The sequence below is a fragment of the Corapipo altera genome, unplaced genomic scaffold (assembly GCF_003945725.1).
Source record: "Corapipo altera isolate COAL_440 unplaced genomic scaffold, ASM394572v1 1, whole genome shotgun sequence".
Taxonomy (NCBI): Eukaryota; Metazoa; Chordata; class Aves; order Passeriformes; family Pipridae; genus Corapipo; species Corapipo altera.
The window spans coordinates 28,167,944-28,188,754 of record NW_020884873.1 but is presented as its reverse complement, the minus strand read 5'-3'; the positions used below and the strand labels follow the sequence as shown (position 1 = coordinate 28,188,754).

Below are 20,811 nucleotides of genomic sequence, written 5' to 3'. Positions count from 1 at the left end.
GCAAGATATCTAGACAAGAAAAAATTATAATAAAAGTAAACAAAGCCCCCTAGAAATTAAATCTTAGTTGAAGGATCACAACCAAACTTGAGAGAAACTACAAGGAAGAAATTGTAACTTCCACACTTTGCTTCACACTTGCTCTGCACAAGGATTTAGAAAGTACCTGAAGAGCAGGCTGTGCTGAAAACCCTGCAGTTCCTAGGCACAACTGTGAATCTAAAATAGTTACAAGACGCCTTTACATTGCCTTGCCTTCATAGAGAGAGGCTTGATTCAGTTTTAGTTTTCATGCAGGTCCTGTGATGAATAGTTGTGCACATGAATAGGCACACAAAACCAAATATTCAATTTTAAGAGACTTCATGAATACACAACTATATTTACTGGAAGTAAATGCATTCTTGAAACAAAATTTTAAGCTTAAACCATTTGTCCACTAAATTAAACTTTACTGAATATAAAAGTTAAAAATGTTAGTAATTTTACATTTCTTTCTAAGAAAAGCAAAGTTTGCTTGAAAATTTATGCTGACAATGATCAAGCACTGAACACAAATCATGTCCTCCACAAACAAAAGGAACAATCTTTTTTTTGATCAGTTGTTACGAAGACAGATCTTGATACTCATGTATCAGTATTTTCCTCCAAGAGCAGAAGTCAGACAAAGCAAAGTAGGGACACTGAAGCCGCATCCTCAATGCTACACATTGCTGGCCAAGCAACTGTATGCGGCTTGTAGGCAATTTACAGCCCCCTGCTTTCCCTTTGGTCTCACATCAGTAACTGCTAGCCCTCAGCTTCCTGATTTCTTAGGGGCAAAGGGACTGTGATTTCACTTGTAAGCACTTTCCAAAAGCAGCAGTGTTGGACAGTGCACACACAATATAGATGAATTGGATTTGCTGAGCATGTGCAGATCCTTTGGGAAAGTAAAATCCACTGAACATGCATGGATCAGCAGCACTACACCATGGGCATACATTTACTAAATTTGCTCACAATAAGAGAAGAGGAGGATGATTTTGGCTGAGAAACCTATGCTGCTACATCGTCTCACTACATAGACCATTCTGATGAGAAATCCAGACTCCACTGTTTTAAAACTTACGTTCGATTAAAAACACACATACATACATACCATGTAACTAAAAACTAGCAACCTCGATTTTTCAAAACACATCATTCCCTCCACTTAAAGCCTCCAGTTATACCAGACAAGACCACCATGCAACAGAACTCAAGTTACCTTGCAGATTAATTAAAAAGTTACTACATGGAGTGGGCTTTTTTCCCAATCTCCAACAATATATACAAAAAGCATTTAAGGAAAATTAAGACTACAAAGTCGACCAATTCAGAACAGAATGTTGTTGACTTATGCAACTTGCATTAAAACTCATGATACTGCCCTTCCTGACATCACCTCAAAATGTATTTTTCCACAAGATCTCTTGGAACACAAGGAACAATACTCTGTGAGTAACATTCAGTATTTTGCATTTGCTTGTTCTTCACAAAGTGGTAATCAGTGCCTTAATTACTGTTGTTAACATACTCAAACTGCTCTGAATAGAGACCCATATTACTAGAAATTGAGTGATTGTCTGATCATATATGATCATGAAAAGATGGAATTCCTGTGTTCCTGTTTCCCTTACACATATCACAGAAATGATCTGGGTCTCCCAACCCACAGCAACCACGGCAGATGTTTATCTGAAGCCCTGGTTCATTTCATGAACTGTACAGGGCAGCAAATTCCCTGGAACTAGTGTCACTTCCTTTAAAACCATGGAACACACAAGACTGACTTAAGGTGCAAATATAGTTACTAAAAAATAGTGATCTTTTAATACTTAACACTGAATTTGAATACTTTTTAATGCATTTTTATGGGAACATTTTTAGACATACAATAAGATTTCCTCATGAGTCCTTCTATTGCACTCACAATTATTACTTAAGTGCTTTGTGGATACTAATGACTGCTTTCATATCATCTCTGTGAAGTGCATCACACTCCAAATCTGCAAATAGAAAACCCAAGATGAACATTATCTGGTAGTTAACTCAAATTTTAGAGTCCCACAACCTGATTTGGCAGAATTACTTAGGACTTCACATATGCAAACACACCTCCTTCTAATTTACATATTTCTATATTTTAATCACATTTTATTCACTTTTTAAAACAATACCAATATTAATATCATGTTACTATGTACAATAATTCCTGGACTAACATCTAAAGAAATGTAGCGCAGAAAAGAAAGCACATGTTTAACACATTCGGGCACGCCTTGTATGCAGCACAACTGCATCTTCTCTACAGACAGAAATTAACATAAAGCAACATCATGGCAATATACTTATAAAAGATGAATTATTACTCTGGAATGCATGCACACAGTTCTTCTTTGCAAGAACTACCCGAAACCTAGATGCCAGATACCTTTGAAACGCTGTGGTCAGGTATGAATGGATATGAATATTATTATCACATACTTTGGATAATGAGAGTAATTGTAAAATGATGTTGTATGATATAACACTGCTACACAAAATGAAAAGCCAAAAAAGGCAAACTAGACAGGCAAAAACTGCAATGCATGATATTCAAGTATAAAACTCTGGAGAAGCTTGTGTCAAGCAGTTTTTCAGCTGTGTTTCCTAACAGAGGTGCACGCAACAGTTCAGATCCCTGCATTTCTCGCAGTCTGCCACACAACTAAGAAGTTACTAGGGAATTTTATTGCCTAACTTTATTTACTGCTTTCAGCATAGCTCATAAGCCTCTATTAAACATTTACAGCTTCGTAACACTGACATATGTCACTGCTTCCAAAAATTTCAATGTGTTAGGTCTCATTTAAGAAAAGGAATGGCATTGAAGCAATCAAAACTGCACTTCTATGGAAATATCTTTGGACTGCATTCCTTTCAGACAGTGCCTGCAATGTTCTAGTAAAACATTAAGCTTTTTTAGAACAAAAGGTTAAAAAAATGACAGATATGGTTTTCCTTCAATTTCAAGAGATGACTTACAACTAAATGCACAAGGCATAACTAAAGGGTCATGTTAATAAACCAAGTTCAGATGACTTCACCAGCCACCTAACCTATTCACTACTGAAGTTAGTACGATGAACCCAATCTACTGTGAAACAATTTCATAATTATGCCATTAGGTGAGTGCTGATTATGTAGACATTTCATCCTATCCTCAACTCTAATTAACAAGGATTTTTTCAAAGGTACTGGGTAATTTCTACACTAAACTGAATGATTATCCAAGCATCTATCATAAACTAATCTCCTGCAGAGAACAAAAACCTCCATCACTGCTACAGAGAGGAGTGAAAGCAACCCAAGACATGGCAATGCTACTGCGTATGTAAGTCAGCGCTGCAAGTTGAAAACTTGGGAAGTTTTGTCTTTTATTGCCTTGGATTAACAGCTCCACAGCATTCAGTGCTAGGATCAAGCTACTCTGTCTGCTAATGCACATAATTTGTGCTTACTACAAGAATATAATACAACTTACAGCCTAATGACAAGGTTCAGTACTACAAATGAAGTGACATTTTTTTTGTCTAGCAAATCCATCCAGTGTCGTTGACTGTGATTCAGTGTGGATGTTTAACTGTATAAATGTATCTCACAAAGCTGCATCTTGTATAAAATAATTTGTTAAGATTCAACATCTTTAATTTCTTGAACTTCTTGTTGATGCACATTCTAAGAGCAACAGAGGGGCACCAAGAAATGTGCATTACAATTGTATACACAAAACAAATTAATGGTCGGAACAAAATGATCGCAATTTCTAACTTGAGTCCAAGGGTCTTGAATGAGGCCCTGGGTTTTGCAACAACATAAAATACACAATTAGGTACAGCAAAACAGTTAGTGTGGTTTAAAGAAAACAAGGGTGAGTCATGTCTCCTACTGGGGTCCCAGACTTCAGAATGCTTGAGAAGCAAAATTCCCCTACCAGTTTCATGCCAGCAGTACAAACTCCAAAGCAGATGACTGCAGAGAGATCTTTGGCAATCAGTACAGACACAAAAGGTATTGGTAACTGTGATAGTTATGATCTGTAATTTCTTAACATGGAATTAAGAAATACTTTGGGAAAATTTTGCTATTTGTGTGGCAATAATAAAGATCAACATTCCCTTTTTACAGTAGGACACTCTATATCAATCTAGTATTTTATAAATCATTACTGAATCCTGAATCTGAAGGATTCAGACTATTTACTTCAAAAAGGCTGAACCTCATTTTTTAAGTGACTCTGAGCTTCCTCTTTCCATGCTCACAGGCAAAAAAACCATTATCTCTCACTCTATTGATTTTTATTTTCAAGATATGTTAGTAGTAAAAATCATTCTAACATGCTTCATTCAAGTTTGCCGGAGAGAGGAAAGTCCATCTAAGTTTACTCACCTATATCTGTTCTAGCAATGACAAATATTTTTAAGATCTCAAACATGTTGTTACTTGATGCTTTTGACAATACATATTTACTCAACTCCCATATCTTAAATGTCAATTGTTCACAGTTGACGAATTTTTTTGCAGCATGCTCATACAGTGTCCAGCATAGCTAGCATTCACAGACACTACAACATTTGAAATACAATGCAAGCAGAAAGGAATCAAAGATAACATAAACCAAAGGATTTCAAAGCCCTTCCAAGGTACTGAGAATGATGCTCTTGTGTTATTATAGCATAACTGCCAGAAAAAAGGTCAGTTGTGATTTGAAGATTTAAATGGACGGAGGATGTATACATATGTCTCCCACTGCAAGGCTCTATGTTAACTTTTAATTAATCCTCTCAGCCTTCCCAATTTACCCTCCAAATTTCCAGGAACATCATAAGGTGACATACAGACATCACAACATGCTACCATGTTCAGATATCACTTCTGTAACAACACAAAAGTTATGTCAACCCTACTGCCACAAGACTACACGAAGAAGGGCACGTATTTGGGAAATATCTTAGGAGACCAGATACACAAACAACTGAATTCAAAGAGGTACCTGATGATGGTATCAGCACACCTGGATGCTTTAATACAAAGCAAAAGCCTTGAATATGGTGGAGTTTGGTGGGGGGTTTTTGAGCAATAGCCAATAATAGCATTTTTTCATGTTCTGGAACTGAGTAAGTCTCCTAAAAGACTTTAAAATAAATCATCATTAACCTAATTGTTTTTTCCAGCCAAATTTTGTGGGTTTTTTGATGCAAGTTATCTGTACAGTACGTATATACCAACACCTTCTTCAAATAAGAGATGTTCACTACCCTGAATGTATCATTTCTCTCCAACTGCAAGAAAGACATTGCTATCAAATAGTTTTGCGCTACTTTCAGTTTTGCCATCTCTGCTAAGTAAGAGCTACATTTCTATAATGACTAGACTCTAAAGATTTCCATTTAAAATAGTAACTTTAGTTAACTTTGAAGTAGTAGCTTTGACTACCATTGCCTTAGAACGACAAATTTTTAGCTCATTTGTAAGGGTTCTAAGCTTCCTTACAAATGACTTATCACTCTCAGTCTGCAATCCCTGTGGAGAAGTCCACAGCACTGTAACTCACAAGATGAAAACAACTGAACTGCAGCATTAAAAATAGGAGGAAAATCAAGCAAGAAAGTCAGAGCCAGATACAGTACTTACATCTGGGAGTGGATTTAATGTTGATTCACCTCATGAGGTGTGGCTTTCCACATTATCTTTTGCTAAACTTAACAGTTCTGATTGGAATTGTTTTTCAATGCTTATAACATTGCCAGACCTACGTCTTTCATATTTCCAATATAAAACAATTCTGAAGACAATTTCAGTCAAACAAGTCTGCTTCACGAAAAACACTCTGAAGTCTGCTATATTTTTAGATCTATTCTTAAACAAATCTGGTATCTTTGTGCTTTGGATCAAGAACTTCAAGTTCAGCCAGAGTTTTCAAAAAAATGTGTGTTTTGCCCACAAAAAGGAGAACAGTAACTTATGATAATGTTAAAACAGAACTGAAAAATCAGATTAGGGATTGGAAATAAAACGTTATTCAGCAACATATTTGCCCATCAAACATGAAATCAATACTGTCTTGTTTACTACAGTCACAGGAATTATAGATTTACAAATTTCATGAAATGATAATAAGAATGAATAAATCAGTGAAATGTCTGTAACTACATAAATGTATTTATTCTGCTTAGTACAAAGACATAAAATGCATACTGGTCAATGGCAACTCAAATTCTTACATCTATAACATAAACTCTACTTTTAAAAACAGTATTATTGTTAACTAGCACAGTAGAACCAAAAGGCAGCTGAAATAACACTGCTGTCAAATTCTGTTCAAACTGGGCAACTTCTAAGTCTTATAATAAAAAGCAAGTTGACAGAGACAGTAAGAAACTGATTAAGTCTTAGCAGCTACAACTTTCTAAGGTTCCATCTGTTCTGTACATGTGCCACCCTGACTCTTTGCCAGATTTGAGGTCTGGGAGTCTCTTATGTATTGTCTGTGACAGGACACTCCTGCTGTGCTCTGTCAACAAAGTAGTGCCTGTTGGAATACAGAGGTGACAAACTTGGAAACATGTAGGATACAATTAATACAAACAGTTTGGTAAATAAAAACTGAGATTGTTGGTCAAGAAGAATAGAAAATATGGATGAAAAGAAAGGGGCATGGGACTATTAGCCAAAGCATTACGTAATAATACCACTAGGGGAAACTAAAAGTAACAACTTCTGGAATATTTGCTGAAGAAGTGAAAACAGGGTGAACACTGTAAGAAAGAGTCAAACAACTTGGAAAAAGCATAAAACCATTTCAAAATGATGAATCCTGACAAATCTACAAAGACAAACAGATCCAGTTCTGCGAGGCATACTCAAAGGAGACAGTTTCTCTGCAGAAATATTTTTGTTGGTCTTCACTGAAAAAGCATGGTAAGAGTCTCACATCAGAGCACTCCCTCATGGAGGACTCAAAGGGTCTACTTCCAACAGAAGCATGTGTAGAACATGAAAACCAATTAATAAAATAAATTTTTAAAAAGTTACTTGCCAAAATGAGGCATTAATTTACTCCTTTAGCTTTGAAGAAACTGATGTTACTGAAAAATGTAACAGCTAAACTACTAGAGATTATATATAACCTCATTTAAAACTGCCCTAGTACCAATGGATAACATAATCACCATCTTTAAGAAGATTCTAAAACAGATCAGACAACTACAGATGAGTAAACTTGATACTTATACTGGATAAAGTGGTGCTAGGAAGCCTAGAACAAGTATGGAATGAGTGAATAAATACAATATCATGTGGAAGAGTCACCAGAGCATTTGTAGAATAGTCATACTTCACAAAGCTAATACAGCTTTTGTAAGTTATAAAAAAGTGTCAAGGAGAGAAATTCAACTGACAGCCTAGTGCATTTCAGAGACATTCCCCAAAGCCTCTTAAAGAACTTAAACTACAGTTAGAATAAGAGCTAATGTCCTTTTGTGAATAAATCACTGGAGAAAAGACAGAAAATAATGGTGGACTCTGATGGTTAGCTTTTACAGTGGATGGAGCACCCTGAAGAGTGTCATAGGAACCCCTACTGGAACCTGTGCTTTTCAATATATTTGGGGAGGAGCTGTCCAGAGATGCTATTCTGAACAGAAAAGATATGGGTCAACTGTGAAAACATGCAGGATTTCTTTATTGGGAGTGGCAGTGAGGTGAAACAGGAGATTAAATTTAGTGTACATAAGCATAGTGTACACAAGTGAGACAAAAGGCAAATATGTTTCTAAATTTCCATATGCATCAGCCTCTAAGTTTGTTATTATCACTCAAAGATAACTCCAAAATGTTAAGTTAGATTAGGCATACACAACATAAGCAGTGAATGCAGTACCCAGGAGACAAACAGGCAGATATCAGAAATTATCAGAAAAGAAACAGAGAACAAAACCAAACCCAACACTAAATCACTGTACAACTGTATGCTGTACTGAACACTTCATCGGTTCTGTTTCCAGGTACCAAACAAAATATAGTCAAACCGGAAAAGTATAGAACATTACTGAGTATCTCCTGTACAAGGAACAACTAAATAAACCACAATTCTTCAACCTAAGGAACCAGCAGCTGAGAGGAGCCACACTCTCTCTGCAGCACTCAGTCATATAAAGAGGGAGCAGCTGTTCCCTGTATCTTGCACTGGGACAACTTGCTGAAATCACAAGGAAAAAGATTGCAAATGACAGATTCAACTTAAACAAAAGGAGACTGATCTCCACATTGCAGGCAATTAAGCTGTAGACTTCTTTCCTTAGGCTATTCTTAATGTTAAAAGCACCCATGAGCATATGAAAGACTGAGCAAAATTTTAGAAAGAAGGTTCATCCAGATCCAGCAAATCCAGCAATGCCCCCTCCGGTTATGGGTGGTGTGAAACCATGTGCTTGGTTTGTCTGTGTATTTTATTCCCTGTGCACATGCTGTTGCCTCTGTTGGAGTCAAGGGGCAGAGCTGGATGGCCTCAGTTTGTACAGTTGGATTTGGACATGCTGTTAGGTATCAGAAGAGGAGAGAAAAAAGACTCGCTTAAGAGACTTAGGGCACTACGTGGAATAGACAGAATATTTGCCACAGGTAGTGTAGTATGGAGGGGGGTACTGGGCATAGTTGGCAATGCTTTGATGTCAGGGGAGGGGGGTTGCAGGAATGAGTCTAATCAGGGGACTGGAGAGTAAAAAAAAGGGAGAAAAGGTTTTGCAGAGGCAAGGTGTTTTCCCTAGGAGGTTCTGTGTTGCTTAAGTCCCAAAATCTATAATTAAAAGTTTGTTAATTGGCAAAATAAATTAGGAAAGTCTGTCCTGATTTAAAAGTCTACCTCCAACTAACTGAATATTCTAAACCTGTCAGTATTTTTCACTTGAATCTCCCTGTTTTTCTTCCTCTCATTACATAGTAAGTTCTACTGTGAACATCGACACCATTACCTTCAATGCCCCTACAGAAGAATAGGATTCTCTTGTCAGAACTGGGTCTCAGCAGTGCTGAGTTTGAGGAATGGAACCCAATGCTCCATTTTTAGTAATGTGTCAACTCCTGAACTTTCTTCATGTTGGGTATAATCTACTGTTAACAAGTACAAAAAAGAAGGCAGTATGAGTTTTAAAACTGAGAAAAATATCAAAATGAACAAGTGTTAAGATCTCACCTGGAGTAAGTATGAGCTAGAGGTATCTGCAATGGAACTCTCATTTTGTATCGTATTCTGCTGGGTAATAGCATCCTCCTTCTTTCGTTCCTTCTGCCCTGCTTCGTCATCTTCATACTCATCAAGGCTCTAAAATGAAAAATATTCACTTATCAAAAAGTCTTCCTATGTTACTTCGCATACTTCCCATATTTCACAAAAATTCATGCATCAGTGAATATTTTCAAAGATTAATTTCATATTTCAGAGAAGTTTAATTGTTTAAAAGCTCTTCTTTCCAACTGTTTTTTCTTCATCACAAAAGTAAGAAATAATCAAAACAAGATCCAACTTGACAAGAGCTTCAGACAATGCTGTGTGAGTTCAGTGCTAATCCTTCTGTGAGAAGGAGCTTGGACTACACCTGAGGTTCCTTCCGTTTAAATGATTCTACAATCCTGTCTGTCACATGCAATAGTATTACCTTTACAAGTAAGAGGTTTTGAGGCAGTACAGACAAGGAAAAAACAAGAATTAATCATATTCTTCTCTCAACCGCTAATCTTTTTTGACACAGTGGCATCTGCTGAAATTGAAGCGTCAATCTCAATCACCAATTGTAATTTTGCCCTCCTTGTTTTTAGTTTTGTCTTTGAAAATTTACCATTGAAAATCATTTTTATATTACTTGATTAGTCATTAATTACTAACAATTAACACATATATAACATTTTGACTCCTGAACACAAATGTTTCATATTTGATTTGCTGAAATACTTGGTTTGAAATGATTAAGCTTCTAAACCACTGACTGCTGACAGGCAAGAGACAGGAAAAGTAAGTCAGTAAATAAATTAAAAAAAGAAGTAATCGGTATAACTCCCTCTGTCTAGTTCAAAGTGATATTAAGGCCACGGTAGAAATGTAAGGACTCAGCTAGGTTTGGACTAAATCAACTATGTCTAGATCAGTCTATTAATTTAACATACGCAAATTTACAGAACAAAAAAAACCCACTATCTTATGTTTAAAAGACCAACTTGAAGCAGATGAAGCTAATTAAAAAAAAAATTCTGACCATGATATCAGAAGCTGTTTGTCGACACTCTACATTAAAATAAGAGATGTGTGAAATATTGTTACAGAAACACAAGGAACTAACCAGCCTAGGACATCAGAAAAAGCTTCTAGATTAATGTAAAACACCTTAAGAAAAAGAGAACAGGACTACCAGAGAACAAAGATGAATTATGAATTTTAAATTATTTCAGTTGACATTTCTAACGCACAAAAAACAAAGTCACTATTCTGAGTAGTACATACTGACAGTCTCTGGCATCAACTCACCCAAAGGGCACAAAACTAGTCAAAAGCATATAATAAGAATGCTGGAATACAGTAACTTTAAAAGTAAAACCAGTTTTATTATAGCGATAGTATATCAAAAACTAATTTCATCTCCTCCAAAGCAAACACTATGGTGATACAAGTGCTGGAAAACTGACCAACTAGAAAGGTATATGTTTCAGAAAGCGAACATAATAAAGTGAACAAAAGTGAACCTGAATAAAAGCCATTTAAACTCTCTACAGAGTGCTCATGACAGCAATATTAATGCAATTTCACCAGTCTACTTCTAACTAACCTGTCAATGCAACTGATGCAGACCTGTCTACTTCTATCACTAAGAAAAGACACACTTAAAAGATTATTATGGCTGAATCATTATACCTTAAAAAAACTTTTAATAAGTCTTTTCTAATAAAATAATTATAAATATTTAATTTAGTTCTCCTGGATCCATTTTTAACAGAGCGTTTACAAAACACTGTCATGGCACATTCTAGGAAATGATCTTTAAATCAACATCCTCTACCTTTTATAAACTGTAAAGCTTAAAAATTTTGGTAACATAAACTTGAGTCTGTATCCTAATTTATCCCATTATCATACTAATCCAGTATAAAGTGACACAATAAGAAATAATGAGCCCCTACCGCAACAAGAAATGGACTGATCTTCAGCTCTTACAAAGCCAAAAAGAAGATTTTTCTTGTTCAGAAAGAACTATAAGGCTCATATCATTTATATGATACTGGAAGGTGTCATATAAATTATGACTAATGTCATGCAGATGAAGAATGACACTGTGTTAGAAAACAGGAAATGCAGAAAGAATGGTGCCTTGCAGAATATACCACCTAAGTAAGGAGTCTTTCTGCTGTGCCTTTTGCAACCGGACGCGTCTTTCTCGTATTGGCCTTTTTAGCCACCAGTGCGCTTGTAACAAATGTGGGTAGAGCCCTCCCCAAATCTTTGTTTGCGACGCCCAGCCATGATGATGAGAAAACAGGAAAACTTTTATATTCTTCTTCCAGTCTCCAAGTTGTTCATATCAGAGAACAGAGATCCCAAATAAACTCAAAGGAAAGAGATCCTTTGAAATGAGTTTGGAAGAGCAGCCTCTAAAAAGCATAGGATAAATCCAACTCAAGACAGAAAACGCTAGTAATCTTCACACACCTCAAAAAATCTTCGCATTTTCAAGGAACAGCATCCTTTAAGGAAAAGAATAAAGCTAAAATATCAATACTCTAGGTAAAAAAATAAAGTCTTAGTAGTGACTAAGTGCTCCTTTCTTCACAAATTCTCTCCTTCAGATACATGCTTCTCAGAAGCTCTCTTGAGACCAGCAGCGTTCCACAGAAGTATTTTTCTCTGAATACAATTGCGTCTGTGATGAAGAATGTTCTGTTTTAAAATAAGATCACCTGTCACTAAATGTTCTCTTAGCAATTTTGGACAGGAACAAAATGTCGTCATCTGATATAAAAGTTCTAGTCACAAAATTTTAAACTAAACACTTTCAGCTAGGATTTACCAGCAATGTCCATTGCCATCCTTTTCCTTCTTCTCAGGAAGGTCCAAGAGCCCAAAGTCTGCTGATCGGTACCAGTATTCAATCCCCCCAAATAATTCGTACTTCCAAAGTTAAAGGCCTTCTTCCTAAGCATAGAACAGTTACAGTTTACATAAATCTAATTCGGAGCCTATAAACCTCTGTTTTAAACGTTACTGGGGGCTTGCTCCCGACTCTAGTTCCCTTCACCAGAGCAGGCACCCCCACCAGCCAAGGTCAGCACAAGTTTCAGTGGCAAGAAACACAGAAGCAGCAGGTTTTTATTACTTGTAACAGATGAGGTGGAAGAGTCAAGGTACAGGTTGATCCTCATCATTTGCAGCCAATGTGGCACATTTTGCTTGGGGTTGCCAAAGCCTTCCTGACCTAAAGCAGATTACAAGTCAAAGACCTTCCGTGATTTCCCTAACAAAAAGGTTACATTCCCCTCCCAAACATGCAGATATGCATATACCCACACATCAATTTAAACCATGTCTATGAAATGCAGCCAGAGTACAAATGAACATGATAACAACCACATAATGTAAACATTTTACTGCTTTTTACTAAAGTTATTAAGTTTTGCTTCAATAACCATTAACCTTAACAAAGAAATCTGTTTGACTCATGATCAAATAAGCTGTCCTATTGAAAATATCCTGTTTATGCACTTCATCTTCAGTTATTGATCACCAATATTATTGCCATTTACATTCTAAGCTAACTTTTAGAGTAATAAAAATCAATAAACCCAAGTTTCAGTTGACACATTATTATTGAAAAAATTAAAAATGTCCAAAGTTTTGTTACACACTTTAAAAACTGCTGTGTTTTTTTTTTTTCAAACTGCCCTGCAGCTGAAACTGCCTCAGCCCATAGGACATTTCAATCAGATGGATTAATGTGTTGCTTACATTGCAGGCTCTCTCATATACTACACTTCCCTTTAGAAACTAGTTTCACGTTATTGAAAAAGACATAAATGCAGCTATTACTTTCTCTGTCAGCACAGCAGAGAAATGGACTTATAACCACCAAGGTGTAATTCTGAGCTATTACATAATTCTCTCTGTCCGTTCCCTTTCCTTGCCTTTTTATTTTGCTGCTAGGCACATACCATTTCAGATTCTTATTTTCCATTAAAATCATCTGAGTTTTGTACAGTAGATATTCAATATGACATTCCCACATCTGATCTCAATATAAGGAATCCACAAAAATTCTTTAGGTTTTCTAGCGTTTCAGTGTATGTTTGAAGCTGTAGTATAAACATTTTTCTGTAAACCTCTAGTATGGAAAATACAGAATAAAATGATTTCAAAAGAATCAGACTGATGAAAGAAACAGCCACAAAGATAGCCCCACATTCCAGCACACCACCAGCCTGCAGTTAAAGGAGACATTGTATGAAGAACACTTCTAATGATTCATTGGTTTGCTTTCTATAAACATTTGTGCATTGCTAAGAACAAGCAAAAACTGGGGAGGGACTGTCTTCTCCTGAAAATACGGGGTATTCCTACGTGCAGATGGTCAGTTCCCGAGCACACACAAGCTGCTCTCACCACAAGAAATGGTGCTGAGTCAAAATGTCACTATTCCCATCCCCCCTTCCCGCACAACCTGCTTCTGCCTTGCAGTTCTGCTGGCCGAGCACATAACTAAGAGCTTCTCAGTTCGTTTCATGAAAAGTCAATCAGGTTTGTTTCAGCAGTTTTAATTAGCTCAATTGATTATGCCTGGACCAGAGACGAGCCCATTCAAACTCTTTATTTTGCAGAACTCCAGGAACGGTTGTGCTAAGTCAGCTTTTTAAAAATGATGAGCACTTGAGATAAGAACATATTTAACCAGTACAGCAAGAGGTGCAAGCAGATACACACTCTCAGTAAAACCCTGTGCTCAACTTCACATTGGGCAATAAACGGAAACTGTACATCACAAACACCGTCAGTTATCTTGACTTTTTTTTTTTTACTTAACCATGTTAATAATCTAGGAGACAAAACAAAATCAAGGCTTCTTCTCACTTCCACAAAATTACTCTGAAAAATTAGGGAAAAAAAAAAATAAATTTTACAAGACACTTCCCATGTTTAGAAGAAGTTCAAAGTGCAGTATCACAACTTCATCTTAAGATGCTGTAAAACTGCAAACGTTTCTATTAAATGTAAACATTTCCTAAAAGCTTCCACAGTAGAAATACAAGACAAGAATTACTTTTAACTCTGGAAAAAAACGTACCTAGGCAATTAACTATGGCAATATAGATTTTGGGATTCAACAATATCTTTCCCTTGGCTGATCATTCAGAAAAGCCTAGAAAATTAACAGCAAATAAAAGACAAGTATTTTACACATTTCTCTATCATCACTCTTCTTATTGCAACACTGAAAACCAAATGCTTCCTCACTTTATCACGCACAGCTCTCTCTTATCGCCTAAATATGATCTTCCTACCTCTTTGCACCATATCAAACCCTTCTGTCATCACTTCCAAAAATACCCAGCAAAACCAAGCAAAAATCCCAAACTTCCGTGATTTGAGATTATATAACCTTTCCCCCTTGGGAACATTGATTTCAATCATACTTTAACACACTTCTATTACAATGTCCAGATAGCACCCTGGATATTTAATTAAAACAGATTTAGAGTAATAAAACCTTTTATTAGAACAACAGTATAATTGGAAAATTTGCATCTTTTTCACTACGTAAGCCTTTCAACACATTTAACTTGCCTTGGTGCTTTCCTTTACAAGATTAAAAACATCCTAATAAAGGTGAAAAGAGCTAATGGTATTCCTAGGAACTATCTAAAACCTACAAACAGTTTTATGGATTATCCAGTAAAGTATTTTATTTAAGAACACTTGACTTCAATTCTCACATTAAGAGTGCCCAAAAAAGGATACTGAACTCCAACATCTTATCTGCATGATCTTTGTGCACTTCTAAAAGTCTATGTATCTAAATGGAGCAGTCCAATATCAACAATTAGTATGATCACAAGCATGGATTTTTAACACAGAAGAAGAGGAAAGGCAGGAATCTTTGGTATCCAAGATCAAAACAGATCAGAACACAGTAATGGGTCAGTGACCAGCAGGTGGGCCAGCACACAGCTGACTGCAGCCATAGGATGAGCCCATCCTTGACCAATACTCCCACAAAGCAACCCAAAAAGACGAGCATCACTTAGAGATCATTGAAGTGCGCATCTCTTGCTCTACGAAATTCCCAGTATTCCTGATTATAAGTCATATGTATATTTTGTTTGAACTCTACCCTTTTCTCACCCATAATGGGAATTTATAAGTACCTACTTTGTACATTCAATTATATTCCAGAGCAAATGCAATTTACCGTCTTAAAATCCTCTTAGAAATGCTTCTGGAAAAAAACCCAACATATTTGTCTGTATTAGAGCAAAATAACAAAGTATTTCAAATTCTTTTAAAGCTTTAAGTGAAACATCAACTAGATCAACACCAGAATGTCAATTATCCCTCATTAGAATAACAAAAAGCAGCAGTGTTTGCAGTTCGTTTTTCAGCAAAATAAACTGTTTGGTCACCACTGTCTTCAAACATACCATAAGAATGAGTTCAAAAGTCAAATGTTTAACTTACGCTAATCACCAAAAAATCCTTTATCACAAGGCTTGTCAAGAATGATTGGTGGAAATGCTTAATTTAACTATTTAGTACATGATATTAAAGTCACAGAATAAAATTCCAGGGATACAAGAAGCTTGCAAAACACAAGCTATCTAGCATTATTAATAACCTTTTCAGAAAGAGAAAGACAGATTAAAATATATGGATTGGCAAGCTATCAGAATTAAGCACCAAACTATTCAATACCAAACTCAAGGTTAGCACAACTGACTGAAGATCCTTTAAAAGACATCACGCTGCTGATACCTGTTCCATGGGAAAATTATTACATGAATATAACAATGATTCATCCAAAGGAAGTCCCAATTCCTTGTTCTTAAAAAGAAAATATAAATCAACATCAAATAAAGGGGTCAAGATAAAAGCAGCCAAATCCTCTTCATGCTGAGTATGATAGACAGGCAGTTCCAGGCCACCTGACTTCCAGAATTACAGGGCCCTGATACAGCACATCTCTATGTATTAGAAATTAGACATCCCATCCCCATCCTCATTCAAATTTTGCATACTGCTCTTCTTACTTCTATTTTGCTAGTAACAACATGTCTTTTCCCTCCTCTGCTAATGGTTTACTTCTGGTACAGAGTTAATAAAGGTTATATTCTGTACACAGAAATCACTAATAGCATTTAACACCTGAATCTAAAAGTAACAGAAATGTTCTCAAACATCACAGATACATACAAAAGTGGAGTCAGTCTCTACAGCCTCCTAATCAACATTCTGAAATGATGCATCCTATCTGAAACAAATATCGCAAAACAGTGGTCAAGCAGAAGAAAGCTGGTAAAACAAAGTTTGCCTGTTTCAGCCAGGAGGAAAAAGAGAGAATTGTTGAAGATATTTGCACTGTTCACAGAAGAAATATTTCTCAGTTTGCATCATGCCACAGACATTAGGAAACAACAACCACAGACTGCAAGAGAATTTGTGTATAGAAAACAAGCGATGGTTTGTTTAGCATAAAACAAGCGATAGTTTATACACTTGATGCCCACCTACACTGTTTTTCTATTAAACTTGCTCCTGTGTTAGGTAAGATTCTGGGACATACTGGTATTAGAGAGCACGTAAACAATGGTTGAACAAAAGCCACTCAAACAACAGTTAGATAATGGAGTTAAAATGTCTCTAGCCACCATTATTTTGACTTTCATTGCCATGTATTTCTGCCAAAATTAACAAATACAAAAAATATTCCAAAAGAGAAAAAGATGTATTGTCATGTAGAAATAGACATACAGACTAAGCACCCTTCTCTTTAAAGCCAGAAAAACAGGGAGAGAAACAAATCTTGGAGATTAGCACAGTATTTTCAAAACAGAATTATCTCTTTTAATGTGACCATGTAATATATGTTTTCTTCCGTAGTACATCTATGGTGCTTCTAAAAGGAAATAAAGATGAGATCAGTACTTGAAGAATGTTCTAAAAGGAGATCAAACAGGTTAATTAGTGGAACTGTATTTCAACTGTCCTATCCTCTGAAGCATGCAGTTTGTAGCCATTTATACTGTCTGAATATCAAGTTGAATTTAATTTCTTTTAAAATGCAGTGCCTTCATAGGTTTCTGCTCTCTTGCTTAACAGGTTAATTGTCATTTTTCTTCTACTCACTGAATCTCATTCACTGTTTACACACAGTGGATGTGAGATTGGTCAAACTAAACAAAGCCAAAGAGGCTGATGACAACCAAGCACAGAGAAGCCAAGACAATATACTCAGAACCAATTCCAAAGGAAAAAGAAATCTTTGGCACAATACTTTCTTGAGAGTTGTACAACACTTCTCATTTCAGAGTGGGATCTTCTGAATCCATAGAAAAGCTGATAAAAACATCAACCAGATTTTTTGCTCCACAGATGCTTTATTAGATTTTTAACATTAGTAAGTGTTCTAACCAGACAGATATAGACTACATTCCACTGAGGGTCAGAAAGGGAGAAGCAGTACTGAAAAAGTGTCAGTGTAGAGTCGTGACGGCCGATAAAGATACAAGGAGTCAAGTTATGTGCATGAAAAATGTCTTCTTCCCTCTTTATTTTCTCATCTGCTTTTTTATACCCCTTGCTAGCAGCAAGTAGTATCCTTATTTTAGGTAGGCAAGCAACAGCATTTTCATTGGTAGGATCTATGTGCGATACATTTGGCAAAGCTCAAGGCCTTATTGCAGTTCCCACATCCTAGGCCTACCAACTTTACAGCCTGCCTTTGTCTTCTCCATTAGGGTTGCGTACTGACTTCCTTATCATCAAGGATACACTCGAAACATCTCCATCCTGGGAGCTAACAGACCCACTATTAACCCCATCAATTAAGTCTTGCTTACCTAAAATAAGGATACTGCTTGCTGCTAGCAAGGGCTATAAAAAAGTAGATGAGAAAATGAAGAGGGAAGAAGACGACATTTTTCATGCACATAACTGACTCCTTGTATCTTTATCGGCTGTCACAACTCTACACTGACAAAAAAGCACTTTAAACAGGATAGACTCATATTTGGATAAAAAAAAAGTTGAATTTGACTTCCAAGGCAATAAATAAGCACTTTTGAAGTGCTCAGCACTGATTTCAGGAATAGACAGCATTGATCAAAGTTGTGTAGGCAGGCAAAGCACAGACGTGGTACTAAAGCCTGATAGGACAGCAATAACCAGGTAAGATCAAAAAAGTTTAAAGTTGTTGCAGCAGTCAATATTGTAACTATTTCTTGGGAAAACATTTTGTAACTACAAATTAATCCTAGTGACAATTCTGAGAAACTGTTTCCCAACCTAGACTTCTGAAGTCATTCTTTAGTGCTGTACTTGGATGGAAGTCCTCTTCCTCAGGGGCTTTGCCAACAATTTTATTTTGATAAATGTATCAATGTCCAAGGCTCCTGATGGAAATCCAGTCTAGGTTCCCATAGTGCAATCTCACATATTAACAGTATCAAAGTCTTCCGTCACCATCACTTGTACCCCTGTTTCTTATGGAAACTGCTCAGAAATCACAGCTCTTTTGTATCCATATCTTTCTAAAGTCACTAGTGATGGGGGGATGAGTGTTGTGTTCCAGACAGTAATAAATACTTAATAATATATTAGTATCTTTAAAATATGAAAGTTGCACAAGCGTGAGGGGGTTAATTCAAGTTTCCTAAAAGTGAAATTCGCAGATTAGCTGCCACAGTAATTCAAGGGCTAGACAAAACAGGCAGTTACCCTTATACCTGAGCAGTCAGCACTGTATACAGCCTTGAGCCAGGCTCAGCAGGTGTTTGACTCTTCCCATTCAAAAGCTGGGTGAGGAACTGAGGGAACTATAGTATTGACTGAGGAGTGAGAAGGAGAAAGCGTGGGAGACAGAGCTGTGGGAAAGCTCACAGAAAGAACATGTAGCTAATGCCTGGTGAGAGAGAGCTACTCAAGTAAACAGAGATTACAGTAGCAAAAATAAGCAAGGAAGCAAAGGAGACATCTGTTTCAATAGGTCTGAGAAGCAAAACCACACACTGTACCTTTTTGCGGTCTTTGTGTCACTGTTGGAGTGAGCTGCCTAACTTGCCCCACAGCACACATCCAAAAACTTTGACATTTTGATTACCAGGTCTAAGAGCTGGACATACTCCACTTCCAGTAGGTAAGAAAAACTAGGACTTCAGGATGGGAACATGCAGACAGACAAGACTTTGCTGCTAAGGAGTATTTCATGAGCACACTTTAAGTCCACAAAACAGTACCAGCAACTTCAAGTAACTTACTACAAAACCAGCATTTGAACATGGTGACCTCAGAACACAGAACATGCACAGACACAAAACCAAATCAATCCAGGTGTGAGGAAATGTAGTATTGTATCATAATGGGAGGAATTAGTCACGTCACACAGTTTGTTCAAAACAACTGCACTCACTGGAACCCTACATGACTGTAACTTTGCGTAAGAGAGCAATGATATTTCTACAGAAATTCAAACCAGTATAAAGCACGAATAAATAAAGAAGAGAAAACGCTGCATAAATAAAAGCTTATATTCACAAGTGCAGGAAGTGTTTGTCATCATCATCATGGCTGGGCTTCACGAACGAAGATTTAGGAAGGCTCTATCCACATTTGTTACAAGTGCGCTGGTGGCTTATGAGGCCAATACGAGATAAACACGACCCATTGCAAAAGGCACAGCAGAAAGACTCCTTAGATGGTATATTCTGCAAGACACGATTCTTTCTGCATTGCCTTTTCTCCTCGAGCGTGATCCTGCGTGCTTTCTCAAAGGAAGCAGCAGCGTTATAGATGGTGTGTCTCCAGGCCTCCCGACTGGAGGCCAGAACAGACCAGTTATGGTGATCAACATGGCCAAGGCTGAGATGTTGTTTCAGGTGTTGTTTCACCATAAAACAAGATCTTAGGGAGGAGGTGGTCCTTCATCCTTGAGACATCTGTTCTAGAACAAGCAGCAGCCACAAGTATTGAGGCCACGTTGCTGAGAACACAGCTGCGCTGGGCAGGGCAGGAAGTGTTTGTACAAAAAAGGTAATTTTCTATTACTGTTACTTTAATTGTTGAGTGATTGATCAAGTTTTGGGGTTTTTTTTAGCTACAGAGTTACTTGCATACAATATAGTGCAAGTTTTGGCCAGGTCTTCCGCAATCAATTCTTTGTATTTCACCACATCTACCTTTTTAGACCAGGCAGCTCAAGCAAATTATTAAGATTTCAGCTTATAAGGTATTTATTATCTTAATTCAGAACATCAACTGTAACATGTGCTTCTCAATTGTAAAACAGGAATATTGGGTAAAGTCCTCTTTTCTGAAGTACTCCAGAATCTGCCCATTAATGATGACTGGGAAACTTTGCCACACGCTGACATGGATTTGCTCTGCACTTCAGACCCAAGGCAAGGGTCTGCCTTGCTGAGAGATGGAACAGAAGGGCTATGACACCCCTTCCCCTTCAGTTTCTACTGTGTAATGAAAGCATGAAGTCAAGGTTACAACTGATA

At 36.9% G+C, this 20,811-nt stretch overlaps 1 protein-coding gene across 1 annotated transcript in view; it reads right to left on the bottom strand.

The window, feature by feature from the left end:
- PAWR (pro-apoptotic WT1 regulator) overlaps nt 1–20,811 on the bottom strand; it is a 77,819-nt gene that overhangs the window by 27,353 nt on the left and 29,655 nt on the right. The window contains exon 2 of the mRNA XM_027664141.1: nt 9,257–9,385. Within this exon, the coding sequence (XP_027519942.1) occupies nt 9,257–9,385 (129 nt within the window). The remainder of the gene's footprint in view (nt 1–9,256; nt 9,386–20,811) is intronic.